Source organism: Acomys russatus, chromosome 32 (genome assembly GCF_903995435.1).
Source record: "Acomys russatus chromosome 32, mAcoRus1.1, whole genome shotgun sequence".
Taxonomy (NCBI): Eukaryota; Metazoa; Chordata; class Mammalia; order Rodentia; family Muridae; genus Acomys; species Acomys russatus.
In genome coordinates this window covers 21,892,279-21,920,115 of record NC_067168.1, presented here as the reverse complement: position 1 = coordinate 21,920,115, position 27,837 = coordinate 21,892,279, and the positions used below count along the sequence as shown (strand labels likewise).

The 27,837-nt window shown below is 42.3% G+C and overlaps 1 protein-coding gene across 1 annotated transcript in view; it reads right to left on the bottom strand.

Annotated features, from left to right (window-relative positions):
- Slc9a9 (solute carrier family 9 member A9) overlaps positions 1–27,837 on the bottom strand; it is a 565,142-nt gene that overhangs the window by 175,056 nt on the left and 362,249 nt on the right. The window contains exon 12 of the mRNA XM_051140492.1: positions 522–675. Within this exon, the coding sequence (XP_050996449.1) occupies positions 522–675 (154 nt within the window). The remainder of the gene's footprint in view (positions 1–521; positions 676–27,837) is intronic.

The following is a 27,837-nucleotide window of genomic DNA, read 5'->3' as shown; positions in this document are numbered from 1 at the left end:
GGTGAGAAAGCGTAAAGCTTCTGTCTCCAGCATCCGCTTTGAAAAACATATGGCTCCCTCACCAAATCTGCGTTAAGCATTTTCTCCTATCTTAAGGGCTAGGGCCAGGAAGAGTTAAAAACAAAACAAATCTGCTTTCTTGTTAGTTTTGCTGCTTTTTCTTTAACAGTCTTACTAGCCTGTGGGTTTCTTGAGGATGAGCGCTGTATCTTATTTTTATAAGTCTCATAGTGTATCGCACTGTACTCTAATACTGTTGAATGGAAGAAGTCACAGGCGACTAAGTCTATTTGTAGCACAGCTTGCAAATGGACATCATTCCAAGACTGTTGAAAAAGTCAGCTCAGTGGATGGTAGGTTCTATCGCTTCACCTGTGATTGAAGGTCACCTGGACTCTGGGGACAGTGGAGGGGGGACAAATCTACCATTGCACTCTCAACAACATCAGCTCTATTAGAAGTGGAACAGGCCAGCCACTCTTCTCAAGGAGCTGCTTGTTTTAGTCTGGCCGCTTACTTACCTGATCTGAAGCCACGTCAGCATGGGGGTCGTTCCTCCTCCGAACACCCAGACAGTGAATAAGACAAGCAGCAGTGTGGTGGTGAACATCATCTGCTTGGGCTGAGATTCCGTGTTGCGGATGGCCAGGGCAAAGGCAATGGCGCCTCGCAAGCCTTACAGGGAAACCCAGAGGGGGAAAATGAATATCTGGACTCACTCACTCTCTTCTTGCTATATTCATCTTTGCAACTTGCTAATGTAATTCCTTTGTTAACTGAGATGTTTATTCACAGATGATCGTAGATGCACATGGAGTTCTGACAAATAATATACAGAAATAGTTTTCCTTAGTCTCTGCCAGTGATAACATCTTGCAACGAAACAGCGTGATAGCTTAGCCAGGATATTTATGTCTGTCTATACAGTGAAGACACAGAACATATCCTCCAATCAACTAGGCGTCTCACTTGATGCTCTTTTATAATCTCACCCGATGTCTACACACACACACACACACACACACACACACACACACATACACACACACACATGCACACACACTCACCTTAACTCACTGTCACCAGTAGCCTGCATTCTTAGTCAGTTTAGAGCTGTTTCTGTGTCTGTGTGTCCTGAAGTGATAGATCCTGTGGTATCACATTGTCACTGAGCCCCTCCAGTATAATTCTCCAGATAATAAGTGTGTGGACTTGATCAGAGGTCTGTTTGTTTTCATCCTTGAGCCTTAATCCCTGATATAGTGGTGCTCCATGGGTTGGTTCCTTATTCACTCCCTCCTTGAAGTACACATACATTTCCCCGGTTACTAGAGATTACATTAAGACTGTTAAAACTGGTATAGAGGTATTTGTGTGAACATGTTTTTCTTTCTCTGAGATAATGCTCCAGAACATGATCAGACTGGTGAAGTAATCTACATGTTTTATTTTTAAAGAACTCAACATTTTTTTACATTCCGACTAGTAGCATAAAAATCATCTAAATTTTCTGCATCCTTGACATTTTGTGGCATCATTTTTTTTAGTTTAAACCATTGTGATAGATAGGGAATGGTAATTTATTAGAGTTTGAATCTTTCTTCCTTCCTTCCTTCCTTTCTTTTTTTTGGGGGGGGGTAGGTTGGAGAGTCTTTCAAGATAGGGCTTCTCTGTGTACCCCAGCGGCTGTCCTGGATCTGCTTTCTAGACCAGGCTGGTCTTGAACTCACAGAGATCCACCTGTCTCTGCCCCCTGAGTGCAGGGACTAAAGGCCTGAGGCACCACGCCCAGCTGAGTCTTCTTTTCTTACTGGCTAAAAGCATTGGATATTTTTAATTTGTTACTTTGTTATCTGTATACTTTGCTACATGAAATAGCTCTTGTGATTTTTTTCCTACTTTCTAATTGCATTCTTAGAATTTCCAATTGCTGTATGTTGAGTTCTTTATACATGGTCCACAACAGGCCTCTGTTAGATGCAATGCTTTGAAAATATTTCATTTTACTCTGCAGCTTCTCTTTCTCATCTTCGAGGTTTCATAGAACAATCTTTTTAGGTTCGATGACATAAAACTTGTCAACTTTCAAGGGAATTGGACTTTTGGAGACAGCTCTAAGGACTCTTTGCATAAACTTAGTTCCCAGGAATGATCTTCTATAGGTTTTATATTTAAAGCCACAATCAACTTGAGGCAGTTTTCTTATCAAGTGAGAGGCCTGGGTCATTATCTTTTGCACTGGTGACATCTACTTTTCCCTTCTTCTTCTTCTTCTTCTTCTTCTTCTTCTTCTTCTTCTTCTTCTTCTTCTTCTCTTCCTCCTCCTCCTCTTCCTCTTCTTCTTCTACCTCTGTTCAAAGTCAGCTGCCTGTATTGTGTGAGTCTGTTTCTGAGTTCTCCATGAATTGTACTTATCTGTGTCCATTCTTGTAGCACCCTGTCCTGATTGCTGTAAGTACATAGTGGGGCTTTATATTAGGTACAGTGAGTTTTCTGACTTAATTTTTGTTTTCAAAAACAAAGTTTCCCCATATTTTGTGTTGTTTTGTTTTTTAATAAAACATTAGGTTTCTATTGCATTTGTCTACAAAGGAACTTCCCTGGGAACACTTTGCTTTCTAAATCAAATGTGTTCAATAACAAGGGAAACCAGGGCCACTGGAAATTAATAACCAATTAACTGACTTTTATAACATTCAAGACTGATTATACTCTCATCAACCCTGTTACTGGAACCACTCTATTGGAATCTGATTTTTCCTTGCTTTATCTTTCATTCCATGGTAAAAATATGCTAATTGTATATTTATGAATCTGTACTAAACACAAGAAGTATTATGAAGTGAAAGGCCAGAACTTCAAAGTATAATGATATTAATAAAAACAGAAATGTGGACTTTGATGAGGATTAAATAAAGTGACAGCAGCACAGGCAGGAGGCTCTCAGGTGACCCTTATCATACTGTGGTCCTTATCATACTGTGTAGGAGGAAGAGCACAGTACATAACAGCAGCAAGCATAAGATAATTTTATAGAAGGGTTTAAATCAAATACATATAATTTCAATGGCCCAGTTTTTATATTTTCTGTAGTGCTAGTGGGTCTACTCTGTTGAAAAGATATGTTGTAATTGGGAGGAGGCTTTTCTATTTACCCATTTTAGCTCCCCCAAAATGACACTGAGACTTATTAGATTTGTTAATAAGCTTATGCTCGATAGCTGGGCAGAAGTGATCTATTCTAAACTGCTATGCTAGTCTGGCTACTTCCCGGCCACACCCCCTGAATTACTTGCCACGTTGGTCCTGCCTGGGCTGCTTCTGCTCCATCAGATAAGCCCTAATGGCTATGTCCTTTCTCTACCTTTTCTTCTTTCTTCTCTCTTTCTTCTTCTTTACCTCGTGGTCCCTCCCTAAGACCTCAAAACTCGCAATGGAGGTCCAGCCTTCCTATCTTCTCTGCCCAGTAATTGGCTGCTCAGCTTCTTTATTAGCCAATCAAAGATAACTGGGAAGCATTGCTTATACAACATTGATCAATGAACAGGAGAATGCCCACAACCAGACTACAACCAGATTTCCAGGCACAGACATCAGTATCTGAACACACAGCTCACCAGACCAACCCACAGCACTCTGACACGTCTCTAGGGGAAATGTGAACAAATGTCTTCTTTACTCCAGAAAGGGCATTAGCAGCAGGCCAGCAAAATAATCCCATTGAGACCAGCTTGGTGAACCATGGGTTTAAGCTTGGTGAACTAATGGGTTTAACTGGGATGACTTCCAGAAACATGGGTTTCAACCACTACATTACTAAAAAGGGAGTACGTGGATGGAACTTCCCCTGCATCCAAACTTCTACCACCTGTGTTTTCTAGTACCCCAGAGATGTGCTGTTGAAGTCGGCCTACTTACAGCTGCCTGCTTAGGAGTAAGTAGCTGGCATCTTAGGGGAGTGTCCAATGACCCTCTCCATCTTTCTCTTTCCATGAGATAATGTTAATGACCACCCTCAGGAATTTCACCCCTAAACCCCTTAGAAGTACCCCTCCTTAATACATCTGTTCTATTAGCCTCGGGAGTATCAATCACATGGGCCCATCATAGTCTAATAGAAGGAAAATGAATACACATAAACCAGGCCCTCTTTATTACAATTGCACTAGGACTCTACTTTACCATCCTACAGGCTTCTGAATACTTTGAGACTCCCTTTTCTATCTCAGATGGAATCTATGGGTCAACATTCTTCATAGCAACAGGCTTTCACGGACTTCATGTAATTATTGGTACAGCCTTTTCAACTATCTGTCTACTACGACAAATGAAATTTCACTTCACATCAAAACACCGCTTTGGCTTTGAAGCCGCGGCATGATACTGACACTTCGTAGACGTAGTTTGATTATTCCTATGCGTATCAATTTCCTGATGAGGCCCATGCTTTCTTAGTGTAATAAGTACAGCTGACTTCCAAGTGCAACCGATCTTGTGCGGATGCCATAGGAGTTGTCCCAGGTTCTGTGGGATCGTGACTGCAATGGCTGCGGTTGTATCAGAGGACAGGCAGCATTTTATAACAGTTTTGGGATTCCAATTTGCTATCATGCATTCCAAATGATTGAAAAGAAAACAAAAAAGAAAACAAACAAAAACCAGATATGGGATAGCACAAGGAACTTTATAGCTATCCCATACCCCAGAACTTAGATTATAATGCTTCTTTGTTCTGTCCATGTTGAAACGGTACAAGAGACAAGTGGTATGACAGAAGAGACAGAGGATCAGGCTGGGGAGATTGAACACGTTTTGCCTGAGACAGAAAAGCCTCAGAGAGAGAGAGAGAGAGAGAGAGAAGAGAACATGCACTCTGATTATAAAATACCTCCGAGGAATAGTGTAATGGGGGAAGAAAATTATTCCGAATCTCCATGTAGACAAGGAAATGGCCTGAAGAGAAGGAAGATAACATTTGAAGTAGGCATTAATAAAATCCTTCCTTCACATCAGAAGTTCTGAACGCAAGAACGGCTGTGCTCAGCACTGTACCCCCACCGGAGGTGTTCGTGCTCCCGGACTCAGCTGGGGACAAGGTGCTAAGGGCAGCAAGAAGCCCTAATGCTGGGACCATTTGAATAATAGTCTCTCTAGGAGACACAAAGAGTGTCATTAGTGAGTGAGGATGCCAGGAAACAGACTCCCATTATCTGAGGACAGGATTTATAGGTCAAGGTTGTTTAATCGCAGTACAGCCCTGGGGAGAGTTGTCCTTTCTTTCTTCTCTTTGCCCCCAAGCTCGCTAGAGATGTCAGCTAAACGGCATTTCCCATATGAGGTGACAGTATTGAAATATTAAACAACGATTAATATTTGCTATTTGTTTCTTGCTATAAATATTTGTAGTTCTTGCACTGTTGAGTTTTTATAAGAAATGGTAACCTAGCTCGGGCTCCGGGCCCTGAGCAAGGCAGGCACTCTCACATTATCGGGAGACAAGACGTGGGAGACGTGGGTGGGTGGTGTTTGCAGTGTCTAATTGCTGACCTAGAGCGTTAGAGGAGTGCCATAGCCCGGCGGGAAGATCTAGTTCCGCGGGTGACCGCCAGAGCTCTGCAATCCTAAACTCCCTAACCTCCCAGCTACAAGGCTCTTGCCCTGCACTCCCCGAACGAGAGAGCCTAGCTGAGGCTCCTGGCCCCAACAAAGCAGGTACTCTCACATTATCGGGAGACGAACCGTGGGTCTTGCTCGCAGTGTCTAATTGCTGACCAAGAGCGACCTTGGTCCCTCCAGGCATATAGTTCTGGGAGAGGTTGGACACCGCTACAGGGTATAGAGACAGAGCTAAAAGACAGCTACACCCCCAGATGATCTAAACTACCTGGGGTGTGAACTACAAAGCCACAGGAAGGACAGGCAGCAGGGATCAACTTACACAACCAGAACGTTTGTGTGCGGACCTTATTCTAGGTCCCAAAACTGCTGTTCTGAATTACAGCAGTAAAGTCCAAACAGATATCTACTCTGGCTGACTCAGCCTGGAGCCAAAGGTGCAGAGGAAAATCACCAGGAGTGAAACTGGATCACCTACCTGTTCCACGGAAATACTCCCTGATCCCCACAGGTAAGAACACCTGACCTATAATCAGTCATCAATTAACCACTCTCAACCAGCGAAGGTCACTACAAAATACCTTCCAACATCAGAGCCATCAAAATGACAAGAGGACAGCGAAAGAAAACTCACAAAAACCAAAACAATTTGGTATCTCCGGATCCCAACAATCCCAATGAAAACAACCTAGAGAACCTAACAGCAATGGATAGGCAAGAAAATGACCTCAAGTCCTTAGTAAAGAAGATGATAATGGAAGAAACAAATAAAATCTGTAAACAAATGCAGGAGGAGGCAAACAAGAGGGCTGAAGAGTTAAAAGAGTCATATAAAGAGGCACTTGAAGAATTTCAGAAAAATATAAATAACCAGATGATGGAAATCATTAAAACAGTACAAGACATGAAGATAAAAATGGAAGCTATGATGCAGGAACACACAGAAGAAAAATGTGATCAAGAGGCATCAAAGAAGAAAGCAAACATCTCAGAGGTGGCCTTATCTAACAGATTGCAAGAAATGGAAGAACGAATATCGGGACTTGAAGATACAATCGCAGAACTGGAAACAACCATTCAGGGAAATGCTAAATCTGAAAAGTTCCTAACACAGACCATTCAAGAACTAAAAGACAACATGAAAAGATGAAATTTGAGAATAATAGGGATACAGGACAGAGTAGATAGCTGACTCCACAGCCCAGAACACATCTTTAATCAAATAATGGAGGAAAATTTTCCCAATTTGAAGAAAGAGATGCATACGAGCATACAAGAGGCCTACAGAACACCAAATAGAATAGACCTGAAAAGAAAATCTTCCCGCCACATAATAATAACAACACAAAATATACAGAACAAGGAAAAAATATTGAAAGCGGCAAGAGAAAAAGGCCGAGTAACATATGAAGGCAAACCTATCAGAATTACTCCTGACTTCTCAGCAGAGACCATGAAAGCCAGAAGGGCCTGGACAGAGGTGCTGCAAACCCTAAGAGAACACAGATACCAGGCAAGACTACTATATCCAGCAAAATTATCAATAACCATTGACGGAGAAGACAAGTTATTTCATGACAAAAACAAATTCAAACAGTACCTAGCCACAAATCTGGCTTTACAGAAGCTATTAGAAGGAAAACTCTACCCCAACTGGTCAAACTACAACCAAAATTACATAGGAAATAGGTAAATATACCATTGCAAAATCACAACCTCACAAACTCTCAACTGTTACAAATACCAAAAATGAAGGGACTTACCAATCACCGGTCATCAATATCTCTCAACGTCAATGGTCTCAACTCTCCACTAAAAAGACACAGACTAACGGAGTGGATGCATAAACATGACCCAACATTTTTCTGCATTCAATAAACACACCTCAACCACAAGGACAGACATTGCCTCAGAGTAAAAGGCTGGGGAAAAATATTCCAAGCAAATGGTCACAAGAAGCAAGCTGGGGTAGCCATTCTAATATCTAATAAAATAGACTTTCAACCAAAATTAATCAAACGAGATGAGGATGGTCACTTTGTACTCGTCAAAGGTAAAGTCAACCAAGAAGACATCACAATTTTGAAAATCTATGCACCGAATACAAGGGCTCCCACATTTGTAAAAGAGTTATTAACAAAGCTTGCCCCATTTATCGATACCCACACATTAATAGTGGGAGACTTCAACACCCCTCTTTCACTCAAGGATAGGTCTTTGATTCAAAAACTAAGCCAAGAAATAACCTCATTAACCAATGTCATGAATCAAATGGATCTAACAGATATCTACAGAACTTTCCACCCAAATGCAAAGCATTATACCTTTTTCTCAGCACCCCATGGAACGTTCTCTAAAATTGATCACATAGTTGGTCATGAAGCAAACCTCAATAGATACAAGAAGATTGAAATAATACCTTGTATTTTATCAGATCACCATGGTCTAAGGCTGGACTTCAACAACAACAGAAATAACGAAAAGCATACTAACACGTGGAAACTAAACAACTTTCTACTTAATGACACATGGGTCACGGAAGAAATAAGGGAAGAAATAAAAGACTTCCTGAAATTCAATGAAAATGATGGAACAACATACCCAAATTTTTGGGACACATTGAAAGCAGTGCTAAGAGGAAAATTCATAGCACTAAGCGCCTTCAAAAAGAAAAAGGAATCATCCCACATAAACAACCTAACAACACATCTGGAAGCTCTAGAAAAAAAAAGAAGCAGAAACACCCAAGAGGAGTAGTTGCCTAGAAATAATCAAACTCAGGGCTGAAATCAATACATTAGAAACAAAGAGAACAATCCAAAGAATCAACAAAACTAAGAGCTGGTTCTTTGAGAAAATTAACAAGATAGACAAACCGTTAGCCAATCTAACTAAAAGACAGAGAAACACTATCCAAATTAACAAAATCAGAAATGAAAAAGGAGACATAACAACAGATACCAAAGAAATACAAAGAATCATAAGAACTTACTTTAAAGGCATTTATGCCACAAAATTTGAAAATTTAAGGGAAATGGACAAATTTCTTGACCGATTCCATTTGCCAAAATTGAACCAAGACCAGATAAACAAATTAAATAGCCCTATTTCGTCTATAGAAATAGAAGCAACCATTGATAGTCTCCCAACCAAAAAAAGCCCAGGGCCAGATGGTTTCAGCGCAGAATTCTACCAGTCCTTCAAAGAGGAGCTAATACTGATACTATTCAAGCTATTCCAAAAGATAGAAATGGACGGAATATTACCAAATTCCTTCTATGAGGCCACAGTCACATTGATACCTAAACCTCACAAAGACCCAACAAAAAAAAGAGAATTTCAGACCAATTTCTCTTATGAACATTGATGCAAAAATACTCAACAAAATACTCGCAAAGCAAATACAACAGCATATCAAAGACATCATTCACCATGACCAGGTAGGATTCATCCAGGCATGCAGGGATGGTTTAAACATACGGAAATCATCAATGTAATCCATCATATAAACGAACTGAAAGAGAAAAACCACATGATCATCTCTTTAGATGCAGAAAAAGCATTTGACAAAATCCAACACCCATTTATGTTTAAAGTTCTGGAGAGATCGGGAATACAATCTAAACATAATAAAGGCTATATACAGCAAAACCAACAGCCAACATTAAATTAAATGGAGAGATACTCAAGGAAATCACTTTAAAATCGGGAACCAGACAAGGCTGCCCTCTGTCCCCATATCTCTTCAATATAGTTCTTGAAAATCTAGCCAGAGCAATAAGGCACCAAAAGGAGATCAAGGGGATCCAAATGGGAAAGGAAGAAGTCAAATTATCCCTATTTGCAGATGATATGACAGTGTATATAAGTGACCTGCAAACTTCCACCAGAGAACTCCTACAGCTGATAAACACCTTCAGCAAGTTGGCAGGATACAAAATAAACTCAAAAAAGTCAGCAGCTTTCTTGTATACAAATGACAAACAGGCAGAGGAAGAAATTAGAAAAACTACTCCCTTCACAATAGCCACAAACAATATAAAATATCTAGGAGTAACTTTAACCAAGCAAGTGAAGGACTTATTAAAAAAAAAACTTCAAACCTCTGAAGAAAGAGATTGAAGATGACATCAGAAGATGGAGGAATTTACCTTGTTCGTGGATCGGGAGAATCAACATAGTAAAAATGGCCATCTTACCAAAAGCAATTTACAGATTCAACACAATCCCTATCAAAATACCCACAAAATATTTTGAAGATATTGAAAGATCAATTCTCAAATTCATATGGAGAAATAAAAAACCCAGAATAGCAAAAACAATCCTATACAATAAAAGATCCTCCGGAGGAATCTCCATACCTGATTTCAAGCTGTACCACAGAGCAACAGTAATAAAAACAGCATGGTACTGGCTAAGCAATAGGCTGGTGGATCAATGGAATCGAATTGAAGATCCAGAGATGAATCCACACACATTTGCTCACTTGATTTTTGACAAAGAAGCCAAATCTATTCAATGGAAAAATGATAGCATCTTCAACAAATGGTGCTGGTCTAACTGGATGTCTACATGTAGAAAAATGCAATTAGACCCTTATTTGTCACCATGCACAAAACTCAAGTCCAAGTGGATTAAAAACCTCAACTTAAAACCAGAGACATTAATTCAGTTAGGGGAAAAAGTCAGGAAGAGCCTGGGACAGATAGACACAGGAAACAACTTCCTGAACAGTACGCTAACAGCCCAGGCCTTAATGTCAACAATTCATAAATGGGACCTCATGAGGCTGAGAAGCTTCTGGAAGGCAGGAGACACTGTCAGTAGAACTAAGCAACAGCCTACAGACTGGGAAAAGATTTTCACCCACCCTTCATCTGACAAAGGTTTAATATCCAAAATATATAAAGAACTCAAGAAATTAAACACCACAAAACCAAACAACCCAATTGCGAAATGGGGCTTGGAACTTAACAGAGAATTCTCAGCAGAGGAATATCAAATGGCCGAGAAACACTTAAAGAAATGCTTGTCCTCGTTAGTCATCAGAGAAATGCAAATCAAAACAACACTGAGATTCCATCTTACACCTATCAGAATGGCTAAGATAAAAAATTCAAATGACACCACATGTTGGCGAGGATGTGGAGAGAGAGGAACACTCCTTCATTGCTGGTGGGAATGCAAACTAGTACAACCACTTTGGAAAGCTATCTGGCGCTTTCTCAGAAAAATGGGAATAGGGCTTCCTCAAGACCCAGCTATCCCACTCCTTGGAATATACCCAGAAAATGCCCTATCACACAACAGGGACATATGCTCAACCATGTTCATAGCTGCTTTATACATAATAGCCAGAACATGGAAACAGCCTAAGTGTCCCTCAGTAGAAGAGTGGACTAAGAAACTGTGATACATTTACACAATGGAATACTACTCAGATATTAAAAACAAGGAATTCCCGAAATTTGTGGACAAAGGGATTGATCTAGAAATTATTATAATGAGTGAGTTCACCCAGAAGCAAAAAGAGACAAACGGTATGTACTCACTGATATCAAAACACTAGTCCAAGGGATAGGTACCATGAAAAACTTTACTTACCAAGAAAGTGGGTCAGAGGAGAGGACATCCTATTGAGACTTTAGGCGAGAGTAACATGGAAGAATAAGGAAATAGTAGGACCCACAGGGTCCTGGAAACCTACAAGAAGAACTTTATGACAGGCAGATCTGGGTCCTGGGGTCCCCCTCAAACTAAGGCACCAGCCAAGGAAAATATAGGCATTAAACTTCGAACCCCTTCCAAGACCTAGCCGACTAACATGATATTCTCCACCGTTGAGTGGAGAGTGAGATCTGACTCTCACACGAACTCTGGTGCCCCTTTTCTGACCACGTCCCCTGGATGGGGAGGCCTGGCAGGACTCAGAGGAAGGATAGCAAGTTACCAAGAAGAGACTTGATATTCTAAGAGCATATATAGGGGGAGGAGGTCTCCCTCAATCACAGACATAGGGGAGGGGAGAAGGGGGAAGTGGGAGGGAGGGAAGAATGGGAGGAAACAGGGAAAGGGCTAACAATCGAGATGTAATATGAATAAAATAATAAAATGGAAAAAAAATAAAAACAATTTACTATAAAAAAAGAAATATTGAAGTGAACATCATACAATTTAGTTTTTTAACTTCTTTTCTCATACTGACTTGTTAATCACGAGGTATTTGTAACTTGCATGTAAATAATCAAATCTCTTTGAACAACGGAGATATGCTAGTTGTCTGTCCCTGTTACAAATATCTGAAATAAATTAAAATAGAAAAAAAAAAAAAGAAATGGTAGAAAATAGAATACAAATTAAGATATTCGGTATCTTGCTTATTGCAAGGTCACCCATATTAGGCACCAACAGCAAAGCAGTGAACAATCAGTAACCCTCTTAAACATGTTTAAATATGTACGGTTCTTATGCCAAACTGGCACACCTATGTTCTTAACCAAATTATATGTAAGCAGTCCTTAACTTAAACACGTACTCAAAACAGTGGCAGGTTTGTTGGTATACACAGGCAACCCCAGTACTCAGGGGGCTACAGCAGGAGGACATCAAATGTGAAGCCAGTATGGCTTGCAATATTAAGACCCTGTCTCAAGAAACAAAACAAAATGAAACAAATCTCCTCCTGATCCCCCAAGACTTTCAAATACACATATATGAAAACATATCTATTACTCTGACTTCTTATCAGTGTATATGAAACTTTTAATATATGAAATCATATTAAAACCTATATTCACAAGCAAGGCAAAGTAGAGATTTCTTGGGGTGGGGGAGCGGAAACAGAAAAGCATAGCAATGACTTTGTGGCAGGTTGGGAGATGTTTAGTATGTCCAAACTCACGACCCCGTGAAGGGATGACTCTGAATGCTTGGGCACCACGTAGCTTCAGAGATGACGGGTATTTGGAGGAGAGATGACGGCCCATGCCTTGCCTTGATCATACTCACTTCACTTGGCACTTGCCACAGGTGACACAGTTTGGCAACACTGAGAGCAACTTATTGGGGTACTGAGCTTGCTGAGTGGACAGAGTAAAGCTGACTCAGAGCTCAGGAGAAGATGAAGTGCTGTCCTGTCCTGCTTGTCCCTCATGACTCTAGAAGTCCTTCCTCACACATCTAGAGCCTGAGCAATGTCTGTTCGCTGCTTTGATTAATGCTTAGATATTGATGGCCTCATCTATAGAGTTCTATGCTTGCTGCTCCTATCTCTCTTTTTTTAAAAGATTTATTTATTTATTATGTATACAGTGCTCTGCCTGCATGACAGAAGAGGACATTAGATCACATTATAGATGGTTGTGAGCCACCATGTGGTTGCTGGGAATTGAACTCAGGACCTCTGGAAGAGCAGTCAGTGCTCTTTACCTCTGAGCCATCTGTCCAGTTTGCTCCTATCTTTTTAACACCATGGATTTAGGCCACGAAGGATTTTAGAATTGAAAAAAAATTCATTCAGGCTACTGGCAAAATACTAAGATTAAAAAACAAACAACAACAAAAAAGGTATTGATGTTGGGATTTTTGTTGTAGCAAAACATTACTTCCAAAGAGCATATACAGTTTTGATTGGAAACACAGGAAATTCAGGGCACATCAGAACTTGGATTTGATTTCATTTTCTGGGTACTTAGACCCCCTTGGTTTGCTTTTCTTCTTCTCTTTGTTTCGGTCAACTAGTCAAAGTAATTCTGTACTTCTGGGAATTGGTAGACAATATAATTTTGCTTAAAAAAGATTGACTTGGTAGGGATTTTGACACCTTTTATGTGCTCAATTGGAAAGTTATCTTCATCTTGGGGAATAAAGGAAATACCTACAATTAAATGTGGTTTCATTTAAAATTGGCCTCTAAAGGTTTCTTATGTTAATTATATTGATGTTCTGCTCATAACAATAGAATACTATTGAGCCAAGGAAAGATTTCCAGCAAGCACCCCTGCTGCAGAAAATGTGCAGTTTCCTGTTTATCTTTAAAGAGCAAAAGTGAAACATTTAATCAATTACGCATTTGCAAAGGTGCTGCAAATGGGTACAGGTCAGATATATATAGCTACATTTAAACCAAGGGAATATAAATATCCCTTCAGGCATTCTTATTTAAGGCACAAAGCAGTAATGCAAAACTGTAAATATTTCCTGAGCACCCATTATGTGAGCTTTAGCCAAAACACAGAGTGGGAATGCAACGAGGAAGGTTCAGCTTCTCTAAGAAACTCAGTCCTACAAACACGATTGTCTCACAATATGGAGCGGGAGGGAGGAGGGGAAACAACACTGAGGATGCTTGTGAAAAGCCACAGGGAAACTTTTGTTTTTATAAGCTTACACACACACACACACACACACACACACACACGCACACACACACACACACACACACCACATTCTCAACAGGGGTTGGGGAAGAGATAGACATGCATACACACAATTTTCAGAAATAATTATTTTTACTATATGTGTAGAAATATTTTGCCCATATGGACATCTGTGTTCCACATGCATGCCTGGCACCCATGGAGACCAGAGAGGGCATCAGATATCTTGGAACTGGATTTACAGATAGTTGTGAGGCCCCATGTGGTGTTGGGACTTAAACCTAGAGCTATTAGTGTGAGTAACCATGGCAGCATCTCTTCAGCCCCTACATACATACGGTTTTACTGGAGTCACTCCACATGGCCAGATAATGTCCACCACGGAGTCACAGGCTAGCTAACAAAACATTTAGTGCTGGACAAGGAATACCTACCTTCAAGTTGATGTTTAGAGGGACCCAAGAGGCTCCCCAAAACAATATAGAACATCATTATTGTTCTGTTACTTTCTAGAATATGAAGGTATACCCTAGTGCTGAAGGCACCACGTACTTCAGTCACAAGACCTGGAAAAATCACGCTGGTATTGACCTGGAGGTTTCTTTCCTGAAAACAAGCTGCCATAGTGTTGAAAGGTGCTATGCAAGAGAGAAAAGAGACGGGCAGTCCTATCCAGCTATGAAGCCTGAGAATAATACAACAGTGGGGCCAGCAAGATATCCTCAACAGTGCAACAGTGACACCTCTATCTTGAAGGCAACCAACTGCTCTCTGATATGACTGAAAGTACAGTGAATTAGAGGGGATTTATGTCTGAAATTGTAAACCTAGTGGATAACATAGAACTAGCAAAGTCATAGGCCCTAGAGAAGAAACAACCACTACCAGATTACTAAAGTAATAGAGTTGCCTTCTAAATCCTCATCCTGTATACCCGTAGGTAGGTGCAGCTCTCACATTTCTTTGAGGAAGCATCTTTTTGCGCCAGACAGAGACTACTAAAGAGCTTTGCAACTGATCAAAAAACATAGAGTGAACATGGGGTGCCCAGACCTAAGTGGTACATTATAACTCCACCCCTACACTGAAGTCTCAGGGAACATCGCAGAGGAAGGGGCAGAAAGATTGTGAGAGCCTGGGGTCCCAGATGACTGCTGTGAGATCGCGTCCTCAGGGGCTGACTACAAATATCATAACATGAATGGAGGAAAATTTCACAAGGCCCCCATCCCTGGATGGTGAGCTATAAGCAGTCAGTAGCTGATGAGGAAATTAAAAACAAACTTTATTTTTTTTCAGGGATGAGACCCCCAATCCTAAGGGGTCAGCTCTAAGCACAAGCAAACAAGGGCAACACTAATTGGGTTCAGTATGGCGTGTGTGTGTGTATGTGTGTGTGTGTGTGTGTGTGTGTGTGTGTGTAATTATAGAACAGGTCATGAATTCTAGAGGAGATGGTTGGACTGATATAGGTGGAATTTGGAGGGAGAGGTGGGTAGAAATGATGCAAATATAGTGTTCTCCTGTGCTGGCACCCCAAATAAATATTTAAAAAGGTGAGCTAGGATGGTGTGTATTAGAGGGTATGTTAAAGTGTGCACTAAAGGGGTGCCTTGAAAGTATAGACTGACAAAAGGAAATGAAAACCATGATGGCCCACTCGTGACCACTGCCAACAGATGTGTATCGTGGGTGGGTGTGAAGTCACTGGAGTGTAACATCCATGAATTTCTTGTTTGCATCTGTGTCCTTTTGCCTGTATCTCCAAGTGAAACATCACTGACTTCTAACTACTCCTCAGAGTTCAGCTAAGATGCTGCTTTCTCCAGGAAGCCTCCTCTGAGGTCTGAGCCTGGACAAGCTGCCTTATATTCCTAGCACAGCCCAGTTCCCCTCAGATCTCCCATATAGTGCTTTATAATTGCCAGGCTCTGATTACCAGCCACACCTAGTGCAAGACCAGGGATATAGTTAACGCTCAGTGAATAATTATTGAGGAAATCAAAGGTTGGATAAATTTTCTTTTCTTTTAAAAAAAAGTTTTAATTTTATTAATTTATTCAGATTACAACTAAATTGTTATCCCATCACTTGTATCTTGCCATTCCTCCCGCTTTCACCCTATTCCCCTACCCTAGGTCTAAGACCAAGGGGGACCTCCTCTGCCACTATATGGTCATAGGCTATCAAGTCTCATCTTGGTAGCCTGCTTATTCTTTCTTTGAGTGCCACCAGGCCCCCCTACCAAGGGGAGGTGGTCAAATATGGAGCACCAGAGTTCATGTTAGCGTCAGTCCCCACTCTCCACATAACTGTGGAGAATGACCTGTCCATTGGGTAGATCAGAGTAGGGGTTTGATGTTTACTATTGTATTGTCCTTGGTTAGTGCAATAGTTTGAGCAGACCTTCCTGGGCCTCGACCCACCCCTCATGATGTTCTTCTTATAGGTTTCTAGGACCCTCTGGGTCCTTCTATTTCTCCATCTCCTATATTTCTCTTACCTAGAGTCTCAGTAGGATATCCTCACATCTATCCCAATCTCCTAGTAAGTGAAGACTTTTGTGGGACATGCCATTTGGGCTAGTGCCCAATTATAAGTGAGTATATACCATCTGAGTCTTTCTGCTTCTGGGTTAACTCACTCATTATGATCACTTAAGTTTTCTGATCTTTCTTGAGTCCAGATTACATACAGAAAGTGATGGTTACTTTATAGTTTAATGAAATCACTGAATACTTTTCTGAAATCCCAGTGCCTGCCTTTTTAAAAATTCAATCTCAGAAGGTGTTTATTGGGGTTCAGTGGTTCTGAAATCTGCTGTTAGGACTACCTCTGATGTTTTGCATGAGCCTAAGCAGGTTGCTTCATCTCTGTTAGCTCATTTCCTTTTGAAAATTATTTATTTGTTTACGTGTATGGGTATTTTGCCTGCAAGTATGTCTGTGCACCATGAGGGTGCCTGGAGCCCACCAAGGTCAGAAGAAGGCATCAGTTTTCCTAGAACTGGAGTTACAGACAGCTGTGAGCTGCCATATGGGTGCTGTGAATCAAACCCAAGTCTTCTGTAAAAGCAGACAGTGATCTTAACAATTGAGCCATCTCTCTAGCCCGTTAGCCCATTTCTAAATGTACATTTTAAGGCTTGACTTGTGGTCTTCAACTAAATTTCTCATCAAAATCTTATGGAACTTAAAGTCATGTACTATCATGCATGCCAGGGACTTAATAGCGCTCTAGATTAGGAACTAATGACTCAGGGGATAGCTGAGGCCACTGGTCATGGTGACCCAAGGCCATTACCTTCCACCTCAAGTCTACACCAGCTAAATGTTCACTTTTTGCCTCCTGAACCCCTCATTCTCCTCCATGTCTGTCATAAAAGTTCCCCTAATCCTAGCTTATGGTGAGGTTGTTGTTCAGCTCAGCATGTAGCTTCTCATAGTTCATAGAAACCTACCTGTCAATCAAAACCACACTCTATCTTCCTTCGTCTCCTTCCCATAGCCGGGCGCTGTAAGCAAGTGAGCGTTCACAGTTGTCTTTATGCTCTGAACCCATTCAGCCTCTTGCTTCCAGCCCAGAGACCTGCATCTCTTTGGAGCCTCTCCAGTGTTCACCCACTTGAACTGTTTTTGCCCACCACTCACTCACAAGTTCTTGGAGCCCTCCAGTCACACTGTTCTCTCTATAAAAGCCTACACAACACACTGATCATACCATTTTATTACTAAATCATAATCAGCATGAATCAGTATTTAATGTGGTACGTTCTTTCCTCCCAACTTCTAATCTCTCAAAAGGTTAGAATTACGTCTTTTAAAAGGAGTTCTGAGATTTTCCACAATGCTCTTAAAGTGAGCAATTGCACGGACTTCAGACTTTCTAGATAGGAGATGGCAGTATCCATGTGTGGGCAGTTACTCTTTAGTTCCTTCAGCATCAGAGTTGAGTAGGGAATGGAAGGCAGCTCCTGAGTTCAGGGTGCATCTAGGTTAGTTATGTGAGGTGCTAGGATGAAACCCATGGGGGGGGGTAAGAGGACAGCTGTGTGTACATGAGGGGTTCAGTGTTTAGGGGGCCTAGGGTTCAGGTTAGTGACATGTGAGCTGAGACACCAATAGAAGGAAAAGCCTGGCTTGCACCTGCTCACCTTTGGGAAGCTTAAGCAAAGCTCTGAGGAAGGGAGCTGGAAGGCAGGGAGGCTGGAGTAAGTGAAGAGGTTAGGCTGGGGGTGGGGTTGGAGGAGGCAGGGGGGTGGGTGGGGTGGGGTCGGGATGGAGGTGGGGTGGGGCCGGCACTGTGGAAGGAGGAGAGGACACAGAGGACACAGAATCCACAGAGGCACGTAGCGATGGGCTTTTGAAGGGCAAGGTGACTGGATGCTATTAAGAGATGAGAAACTTTAGGAAGGTCTTACTCAAGAAAGTAATTTCATCTGTTCTATGATTAAAAGAGGAACCGTGGCTGCTTTGCAGAAGCCAGATTTCTAGTCTGAAAACAGGAGGACAGTGGGCCTGATGCCTTAATCCAGAGAGTAGAGAACAAGCGCACTCCTTGTGGTGGGAGTGTGGGTAGGTCCTGGCACGGCTAAGCTTCAGTCTTTGTTGTTGGGTCAGATGAGGGCATGTGGGGAGCACAGCCAGGAATGCACTGCTTCCTGAGCACTCAGAGTAATTAGGGGGAACTATGTGAGGAGTGTGTTTGGGCAGCTGGGGCAGGAAGGTTACCAGTGACCAAGGCTTGTATTACAGCCACATTCCCCTGGGAGGTCAATTAGTCTCCCAAGTGGAGAAGTTGAGTGGACAGATGCTTGGATGAGAGAGTCCACAGTTGAGGGGTGGTGAGGTTCCTCTTCCTAGAGAGTGGAAGCAGGAGAAGGTACTGTGGGGGTTGAAAAGTACAGGAGGGAAGGTCTGTTGTAAACCATGTTTGTCCTTGCTTCTTGGCCTCATCTGCCCTGCCCCTCCCATGCTACTCCACCCTATATGATGTCTCTCCCAGACAGTCCCTGTTACTTCTCCTCATCTCAGGACTGAAAGCCTGCTGACTACCTGATCACAGTGACTCCATTCATCCTCACCACCCAGGGAGAGAGAGGGGCGGGGGTGGGGGGGAAGAGAGAGAGTCTGCGAGCTTTCATTGCCTTCCTTGACATCTGGAATGTCTGTCTGTCTGTCTGTCTGTCTGTCTGTCTGTCATCTTCCTTGACTAGAAAGTGAGCTTGGGAACAACAGCCTCGCGTCTGTGTCATTTGCTGTGGCATCCCCCTGGTGCTGGAATGGAGCCTCTTACAGGGCGAGCCCTCCTCAAGCTTACCTTGTGGTGAATGCCTGAATGAACGGAGGAGGAGGAGGAAGAAAGGTCAGTTTTGCAACTGAAAAGTGTTACTGGAACCAAAAGGAAATGAGAAGTAGATGTGCTGGGGTGCAGACATGTTCCTGAGAAATGTATCTGTCCTCTAAAAGAACTGTCCTTTAGAGAAGGCTTTCTGCTTCCCATTTTACCAGTCGGAATAGAAGTTGGTCTAACCCTCCACATTCCCTCCCTGTAACTGCTGGGAGGGGGTGATTTCAAGGATCTATCACATTCTTTTTTTTTTTTTTTGATCTATCACATTCTTATTGTTAACGTGGTAAGTCCAAGCCTGGCCGGGGTCTACAATTGCATTATATATAGCTTTCACCCTGAAGTCTAAGCTAAAGGCTTACGACCTTGCACAGGGTAACTACTTTCAGCAAATGTGTCAGTCTGGTTTCAAAATACACTTTCCGGAATCATGCAATCCTGCTACGCGATTGCCTTTTCAATTCCACATCATTTTATCACAGAGAAGGGAAGGCAACAGAATGTTTACAGAGGAAAAATCGTCTACGTTCAGAAGTAAAGTGAGTCCTTCTAGAAACCAAGCTTGTATTGGACAAGAAAAACTTGCTTTCCTTCATCTCCCCCATGATTGTATTAGTAAAACTCAAGGCTGCCAAGAAGGCATGTAACAGTTTTATAGGGGATGAAGTTTGCTCTTGGAAGCCCTGGGCAGCAGGAAGGGTGACTGAGAATGGGATTAGCTCGGCCACAGCTCTGGAGTCAGCACAAAGAGCCGCCGCCCCTGGCTTCGAAAGCTTATTTTTATGTAGTGGAGATGGATGAAGTAGTTATACCTTGGGCTGATCCTCACTTCTGGCTGAAACTCCAACAGAGTGTTTCCAACTAGACAACAGTCTGTAAGCCACGCTCAGCTCTTGGCCAGGCTGTGCTCAAGAGAAGAACTCAGAACAGAACTTCTCAACTTGGGTAGTCTTCTCCCAGTGGGTATTTGGCAAGCTCTAGAAACATTTATGGGGGTCCTGGCTGCTGAGAAGTGGGGATGTGGGCTGAGGGGTGGGGTTTGGGAGTTAGTGAGAGAGTTTTGCTGTCACTGACAGGGCAGGGATCAGAGATTTGCAAACATTCACAAGGTACCTAATAGCCACCACAGTACTAACTGGAATTAAATGCCAAGGATTTCTTAGGGTTGAGAAACCTCACTTTAAATCTAAGATATTTATTTTCCATTATAATAGTGTTGCAAGCAGTTGCAATATTTCTTCTGTAATGGCTTCTTTAGCAAAGATGGCTACCTGTCACCGAAACCTATTTGAATATGGTTCCAGATTTGTGCGCTTGACTTCTGAAGAGCCTTATTTATTAGGCTGTGGTAGACTAAAAACCGTCCCTCCTTTTTTCCTGAGATAAAGTCTCACTATGTATCCTGGCTGTCCTGGAGCTCACTAGGTAGACCAGGCTGGCCTCAAACTCACAGAGATCCACCTGCTAACCTCCCAAGTGCTGGGATTAAAGCCGTGCGCACCACTATGCGTTACTCAAACTGTGCATCTCAAAAGAGTTGCCAGGCCATGTTGATCTTGTCACCGTAGACAAAAAATAATGTGCTTGGCTCATTAGTCTAGTTTGCTTTTCTCTTGTTGTGATGAAATACTGGCCAGAAGCAACTCGGAGAGAAGAGGGTTTATTCCATCTCAAATGTTATCGTCCATCGCCAAGGGCAGATAGGGGAGGAGCTTAAGGCAAGAACCCAGGGGGGGGTGGGACCTGAAACAGAGGCCACAGAGGAATGCCACTCACTGGCTTGCCCTCATTTCTTTTTCAACCTAACACCACCTGCCGAGGGGGTGGCATTAATAAAAAAATAATGCCCCAATAGACATGCCCACAGGGCAGTCTAATGCAGATGGTTCTTTAGTTGAGCGTTCCTCTTCCCAGCTGATTCTGATTTGTGTCAAAGTAATAAACACTTGGACACAAGGCTACAGCACACCTGGACTCTGCATTTAAGTCTTTCATTTCCTCTGGCGGCTGGAACGAACTTGCCACCAGGAAGAACACCATTGTAAGAGACGGATTGAAGGGCAGCACCCCTTCTTTTCAAGAGGAGAACATTTTAAAGTATTCACCAGGTATAATGGTTCATGCACGCAATCCAGGCACTCTGGAGCTGAGGCAGGAGGATTACAGATAGTGTCGGGGATCATTTGGACTACAAAGGAAGTTCTGAGGCCAACCTCGGCTACATAGAGGGTAAGACTCGTCGTTTAAAAAAAGTAAGTAAGTAAGCAAACAAGCAAGCAAGCCATCCAAACCAACAAACCTTAACAAACATGCTTGCCTGTCTGCCTGTGGGGTTGAAAATCGCTTCAGTAAAGTGTAGAGCATTAGTGAGTGCCTTGCTGATGCAGGTGAGGGTGACCATTTTGTAAACAGAAGGAAAGACATGAGTCACAGACAGAGAAGATGCCTAGGGGTTCTTCCTTCTCTCACCAGGAATCAGTAGCTCTTTGCAGCTCTGGACTTTGGCATAAATTCCTGGCAGAGCCTCGGGAACCTGGGAGGCAGAGCAAGAAGTCTCGCCTTGCTACAGAAGTTCGGTCAGTGTGTGAAACACTGGCTGACCAGTGTTTGAGCTTTCTCAATATATCAGAGTTAATACCACACAATTTTGAATTACTAAACGGCCCTATGTGTGTTCAGCACATGGCGTTTGTAAATGCAACTGCTTCTTGCTCATTTACACATATAACTTATTTGAATCAATTCTATTGGTTTCTGTCTATAGAACCCAAGGCAGATATTACAGGGGATTTGTGCTGGTACACAGAGACCAATTTTTTGAAATTGGTTTGCTTGTGTTAATAGTTTTCCATGGCTTTGTCTACTCCATGTTCCAAGCCAGCAAACAATTAGTAAGTAAACCTACACAGGAAATAGGGTAGAATTACACAGTCTATTTGTTTGGCTCAGTGGACAGATTAATTTGGTTAAAACTGTCGATAAAATATTTGTTCACTGTGGGCATCTCGAAAACCCCAAGTGTACATTAAAGTTCTAGGATTGAGTGGCAAAATTGTTCATGTCCCCATATCCGTCTAAGATCACACTTCTGAAACAGAGGGAGCAGAACATTCTGGGTTATAACTTTTCATTATTGAGTATGCTGGGGTCTCACATGCTGTTATTGGTGGCATTATCTCAAAAACTAAGTGACAGCTGGGTATGGTGTCACACACCTATAATCCCAGCACTCCAGGAGGCAGAGGAAGGCAGATCTGTGTGAAATTGAGGCCAGCCTGCTCTACAAAGCCAGTTCAGGATAGCCAAGGCTACATCAAGAAACCCTGTCTCAAAAAACCAAAACCAAAAAACCTTCCTCCCCAAAAAATCAAACCAACAAATCAACAAAGAAAATAAGGATAAGTTAGTCTGGTCATTTGAAGATACTAGCACTTTCTCATACTCTGTAAATGCCAAAAAAGGATCTCTATTTTACACGGGCCAACTTGTGGGAGAAGATGAATACTATATTTTTTCATACACAAGCTGGTACTTTTGAGGTTCAACATTTTGGTTGATGCAGTGATTCAGGATATATGCTTGAACATGTATGTCACATTGTCTCCACTTGCAGGGAGGAAATGAAGCAGGAGGCATGTCTGTACCTTGCACTTAGCTGCTGTCCCAAACTGTGTCCTCCACAGGGATTAACACTCAGCCTTTTTTTTTTTTTTAAACAAAGACCTCTGCTGTGACAGCATGCTCTTCTGAGAGCAGCAGGCAGTTTATTGGTGTGAGAGCCATCTTGTCATCTGTGATGATGCTGGGAAGCAAAAAGAAAAACAGAAAACAACCCCCCCCCCCAAAAAAAACCAAAAACCCTAAACACTCATTCTGTGTATCTCCAAGGTGTTGGTTCCTGGGCAAGAGGGTTGATTTTTAAGTATCCTTTAAAAACAACAACAATTTATTTTTGTTTATGTATACATGTGTGCCTCTGCTTATCTGTATGTACATCGCATGTGTGCAGTGCCTATAGAGGCCAGAAGAGGGCACTTGCTCCTCTGGAACTGGAGTTATAGTCAGTTGTGAGCTGCCCAATACAGGTGCTGGGAATCCAACTTATGTCTTCGTCCTCTGTAAGAACAGCAAGTGCTCTTAACAGCTGAGCCATCTCTCCAGCCCCAGGGCAGCTGCATAGTTTGGATTTCAACCGCTTAGGCTAGGGACAATTCCCCCCCACCCCCTTCCTATCAGTCTAGGAAGCTGTGGGTTAGAACCAGTTAATCACAAAGGGCAGAGTCTAAAGCCCGATTCCTTGCACTTTGACAAAAGAGTAGTTGCTATTTATGAAATACTGTGGTGTGCCAAGTAGCAAAATCTAATTTGCTGCTTAAAAATGCAAGAGCAAGTAATTCTTACTATAAATGTATTTTGGAGCTAAGTGAAGAATGATACTGTGCTGCCTTCCTAGTAGGAGAAATGAATGTATGAGGCTGGTCACCATCCTCAGCTGGTCCTCAGCTGTTCTGCATTCACCACGATCGCACAGCCCTTTCACAGTGGGGGAAGCCATGAACAGCTAATGGGATCTGTGATCCATGTGGGTCTTGTCTGCTCTGCCACAACAGTGCTGTGCATGCTCATCCATTATCAAGATGGCTTTTTCTGTGATTGCCTGACACAGTGGTTAAAACATTTTTGTGGTCCATTTCCTGCATAAGCTGATTAACCCTGTCCTACTTAAAGACCTCAGAAGGCGTTCTGTAGTCACCACCCACTAATGCCTGCCCTGGGCCACAGTGCTTACCACCTGAGAGAGATGGGGCTTCAGCATTCATATCCTCTAATGGAGAAAAGGCTCCATCTCTGCACCCCATTAGTTAGTTAGTGGCCTACTACTGAACTAATTAATTACACAAGAGATGCCCAGGGCAGGGAGGAGAGGGGCCACAGGAGAGGGGAGAGCCCTGAATTTTAGGCAAGAAGGCCACAAAGAGGTAGGTTGGGTAGGGAATACTCAGAGGGTGATGACATGGTTGGGCTTTTGCTCCTTCCCTGGAAGCACAAGGGCAAATAAGGAAAGATAAACCCTTGTTACAGGTACTCAGACTTCAGAGTTTTAGATAAGCCTGTATACACATTTAAGGAAATTATCTTCCTGAGTATAACTTGAGTTTAACTTCATTTTTGTTACAAATAACCTCAGCGCTTTTTGGTTTTGTTTTTTTTAATAAGAAAGCAAACACATTCCCCCAGCATAGAAAAAGCAAAGATTTGAAAAATATTTTCAAATCCACATATCACTTTTGAGGACATGTTATCAATGTTACTGTTACCAACTTTCTGGCTAGATAACAGTAGTTTTGTGTGTGTGTGTGTGTGTGTGTGTGTGTGTGTGTGTGTGTGTGTGTGGTTTTTGTTGTTGTTGTTGTTAATCTCTTGCTTTGAAATTATTGCTGCTTATCTCTCACCTGTGGAAATGGGCAAGGCTGGTATGAGCTGGTAGGGCAATTCTATCATAGAAAGAAAGCTCTTAGAAACCAAACAAGATAGAATGGATAATTCTTAAATGGCAATATACAGTAAACATACCATTTATGTTGGGTGGACAGTGTTATACATTATTCATTCATTTTCTTATTGCCTACCAAGTATATGTAGAAGGCTACTTGGTTTCTTCAAGCAATGTTCTGGGGCCAAGTTAAGATTAATGTACTAACAAAACTCCCAACATAGAAGGAATACAGGTAGACAAACTGACAATAATAATATTGGGGACCATAGCAAGAGGCAAGAAGGAGATAAACTCAGACTCAAAGTGTTAGACTTCTAATAAGAAAAGTCTAAGTTGAGGATTGAAGAATCAACAGAATTACTAAGAATTAGAAGAAATTATTAAACTGAATGGATTGGAAGACATTCAGTAGCTAGATAAACAATGCTGCAATGACCAGATGACAAATGGAGGCACCTAGGAGAGGCTATCAGAAATTGCCTATCTTTTGACATGATATTATATAATCTACAAATGTTTTGGGATGCATTCACGCGTACTCTGGAATGCACGTAGTCCATAGGCCACACTGGTTGGACAAGCCTGCAAACATAACACAATGATATAGGAGGAATGAATTAAAGATACTGCCTCAGAACAGAAGCCATGAATTATAATTACTTTGGGGAACATTTTTCTCAAATCTAAACATATACTTGGATTACCTGGAGACCCTGTCAGTATGTAGATTAAATTTAGCATTCATAATGAGCTGTAAAGGAATGGCAGTTTCTCAGTTTCTCACTTTGAATACTGGTGTCACTTAGATATATGAAGTGTCCCCCCCGCTCCCCCTGTAAGGTTCATCACTGAAGACTGGGCTTCCGGTGGTAGAAAATTCACTGGAAAGTGACAGGATCAAAAATTTGACGGCATTATTGGGAGGTGGTGGGAGGCAAAGCCTAGTTAGAGGAAGGGGCGTGGCTTTGAAGGGTGCTTTGTCCTTGCCCTTTTCCTAGGCTTTCTTTCTGCCATGAGGTAAGAGGCTCCATTTTCATGTTCCCACTATGATGGCCTTGGTATGGCCCAGAAGCCATAGTAGAAAGTGACCACTGACAGAAACCCTGAAACTGTGAACGAATAAGCCTTTGCTCTGTATTCTAGTTTCATCTCTCTTGCTGTGATCAAATACTTTGACAAAAAGTACCTTAGGGGAGAAAGAGTTTATTTTGGTTCACAGTCCCATGTTAAAGTCTGCAGGGAAGTCACAGCCCTAGGAGGCTGAGCTAGCTGATCATATTATAGCCAAAGTCAAAAGCAGAAAGAAATGAACACTCTCTCTCTCTCTCTCTCTCTCTCTCTCTCTCTCTCTCTCTCACACACACACACACACACACACACACACACACACACTGGCTCGCTTCCTTGCCTATGATCATTCCAATCCCTTCATTCTTAATATGGTTCAGGAACTCCTGACTAAGAGATGGTGCCACCCACAGTGGGCTGGGTCTTCCCACATGAATTAATGTAAGGTAATCCCCCAGAGACAGGCTCACAGGCCAACCCCAAGTAAACAATCCCTCACTGAGGCCCTATTCTCATGTGGTTCTAGGTTATGTCAAGTTGGTAATTAAAGCTAGCCATCAAACTCTCTTATTTTTCAGGGTTACTTGTATTTATTTAAGCCACAGAGATAGGATACTAGCATAGGTCTTCAGGATTAAGAGAGCATAAAAGTGTCTCTTTTAGATAGTGACAGATGACCGAGAGAGGCTAGTCATCTTAACAGTTTCATTAGTCCACAAAAGATTACAGAAAGACTCTCGTTTCTGTTTCTTGACACTGCAGATACAGTGACCTTTTTCACGCTTCAGCTTCGTTTGCATTCCTTCTTCTATGGCTTGAATAGGAAATCTTTCCTACAGGTCATGGTATGAACACGTGATTCCCCTGCTGGTCATGCTACTTTGGGAGACTGTGGACATTTTAGCAACTGAGACCTAGCTAGAAAAGGTGGGTCTCTGAGAGAAGGTCTGTAGGGACAGATTCTTGGTTGCTCCTGTGGGTACTGTCCGCTCCCTGTCAATCAAGAAAATAATAAGCAGTCTCCGCTATGGCCTCCTGCCATTACAATGCTGTCCTCAAGTGTGTGGCACCAAGGGACCAGAGACTTGAGTCTTCTGAAACCATGAGCTAATAGCATTTCTGTCAGAGCCTTATGACTGACTAATCCATATTCATTCATTTTGTGCTTTCTTCTTGGCTGATTTCTGCTAGATATGGGTACATTCGTGCTAGTCTCAAATGAAATCCAGATAACGAATGATTGGTGTTTCACAAAATGACAGTGGGGGAAAAGGTGGCCTCTGCCTCTGCAGTGGTGCAGAGAATTGACTGTAAGCTGAGGAAGACAGCTCTCCACTGGTTGTCAGCAGGAACGCTGGCCTCATACAACTGAGGGGCTACAATAAATGTTGGTGAGTTTCAAGTTTTTCTTCCATATCTTTCTCCGTTTTCCTCCGATGCTGGCAGCCACGTGATTGTTAATATATGCCGCTGGATGATGGAGTGGCCCAGTGAACGCAAGCAGCAAAGCCTGGCACACTTGGCATTGCTGTTTTTGTGATTGTGTGATGAGCTTAGGGGTGAGTTTTCATCTAAATCTGCACTGTGGTCTTGTTACCCTTGTTAAAACTCATCTTGGTTTTTGTGAGAGGCTATGTCCTGGCTTCCAAGTCCTCCTCCAAGCGCAGCTCAGGGAGATGGATTCAAGGAAGGGTGCTCTTTGTCACACCCTCTGGCTTCTGCAGCCATGCCTCCCTAGCCTCCTTCCCTAGCTCCAGAGCCTGGGAGTCTCCAGTTCCCAAATCAGTGGTTTCAAAAAGGCTGCCAGGGCTCAATTAGGCTTGGCATTTCCTCTTCTTCTATCAGCTCCTGGCTCTTATTTAGTTTTAAATTAAATAAAAATTGCAGCACATGGATTTGAATTAAAACAAGAAGACTGATCTTTGTAAT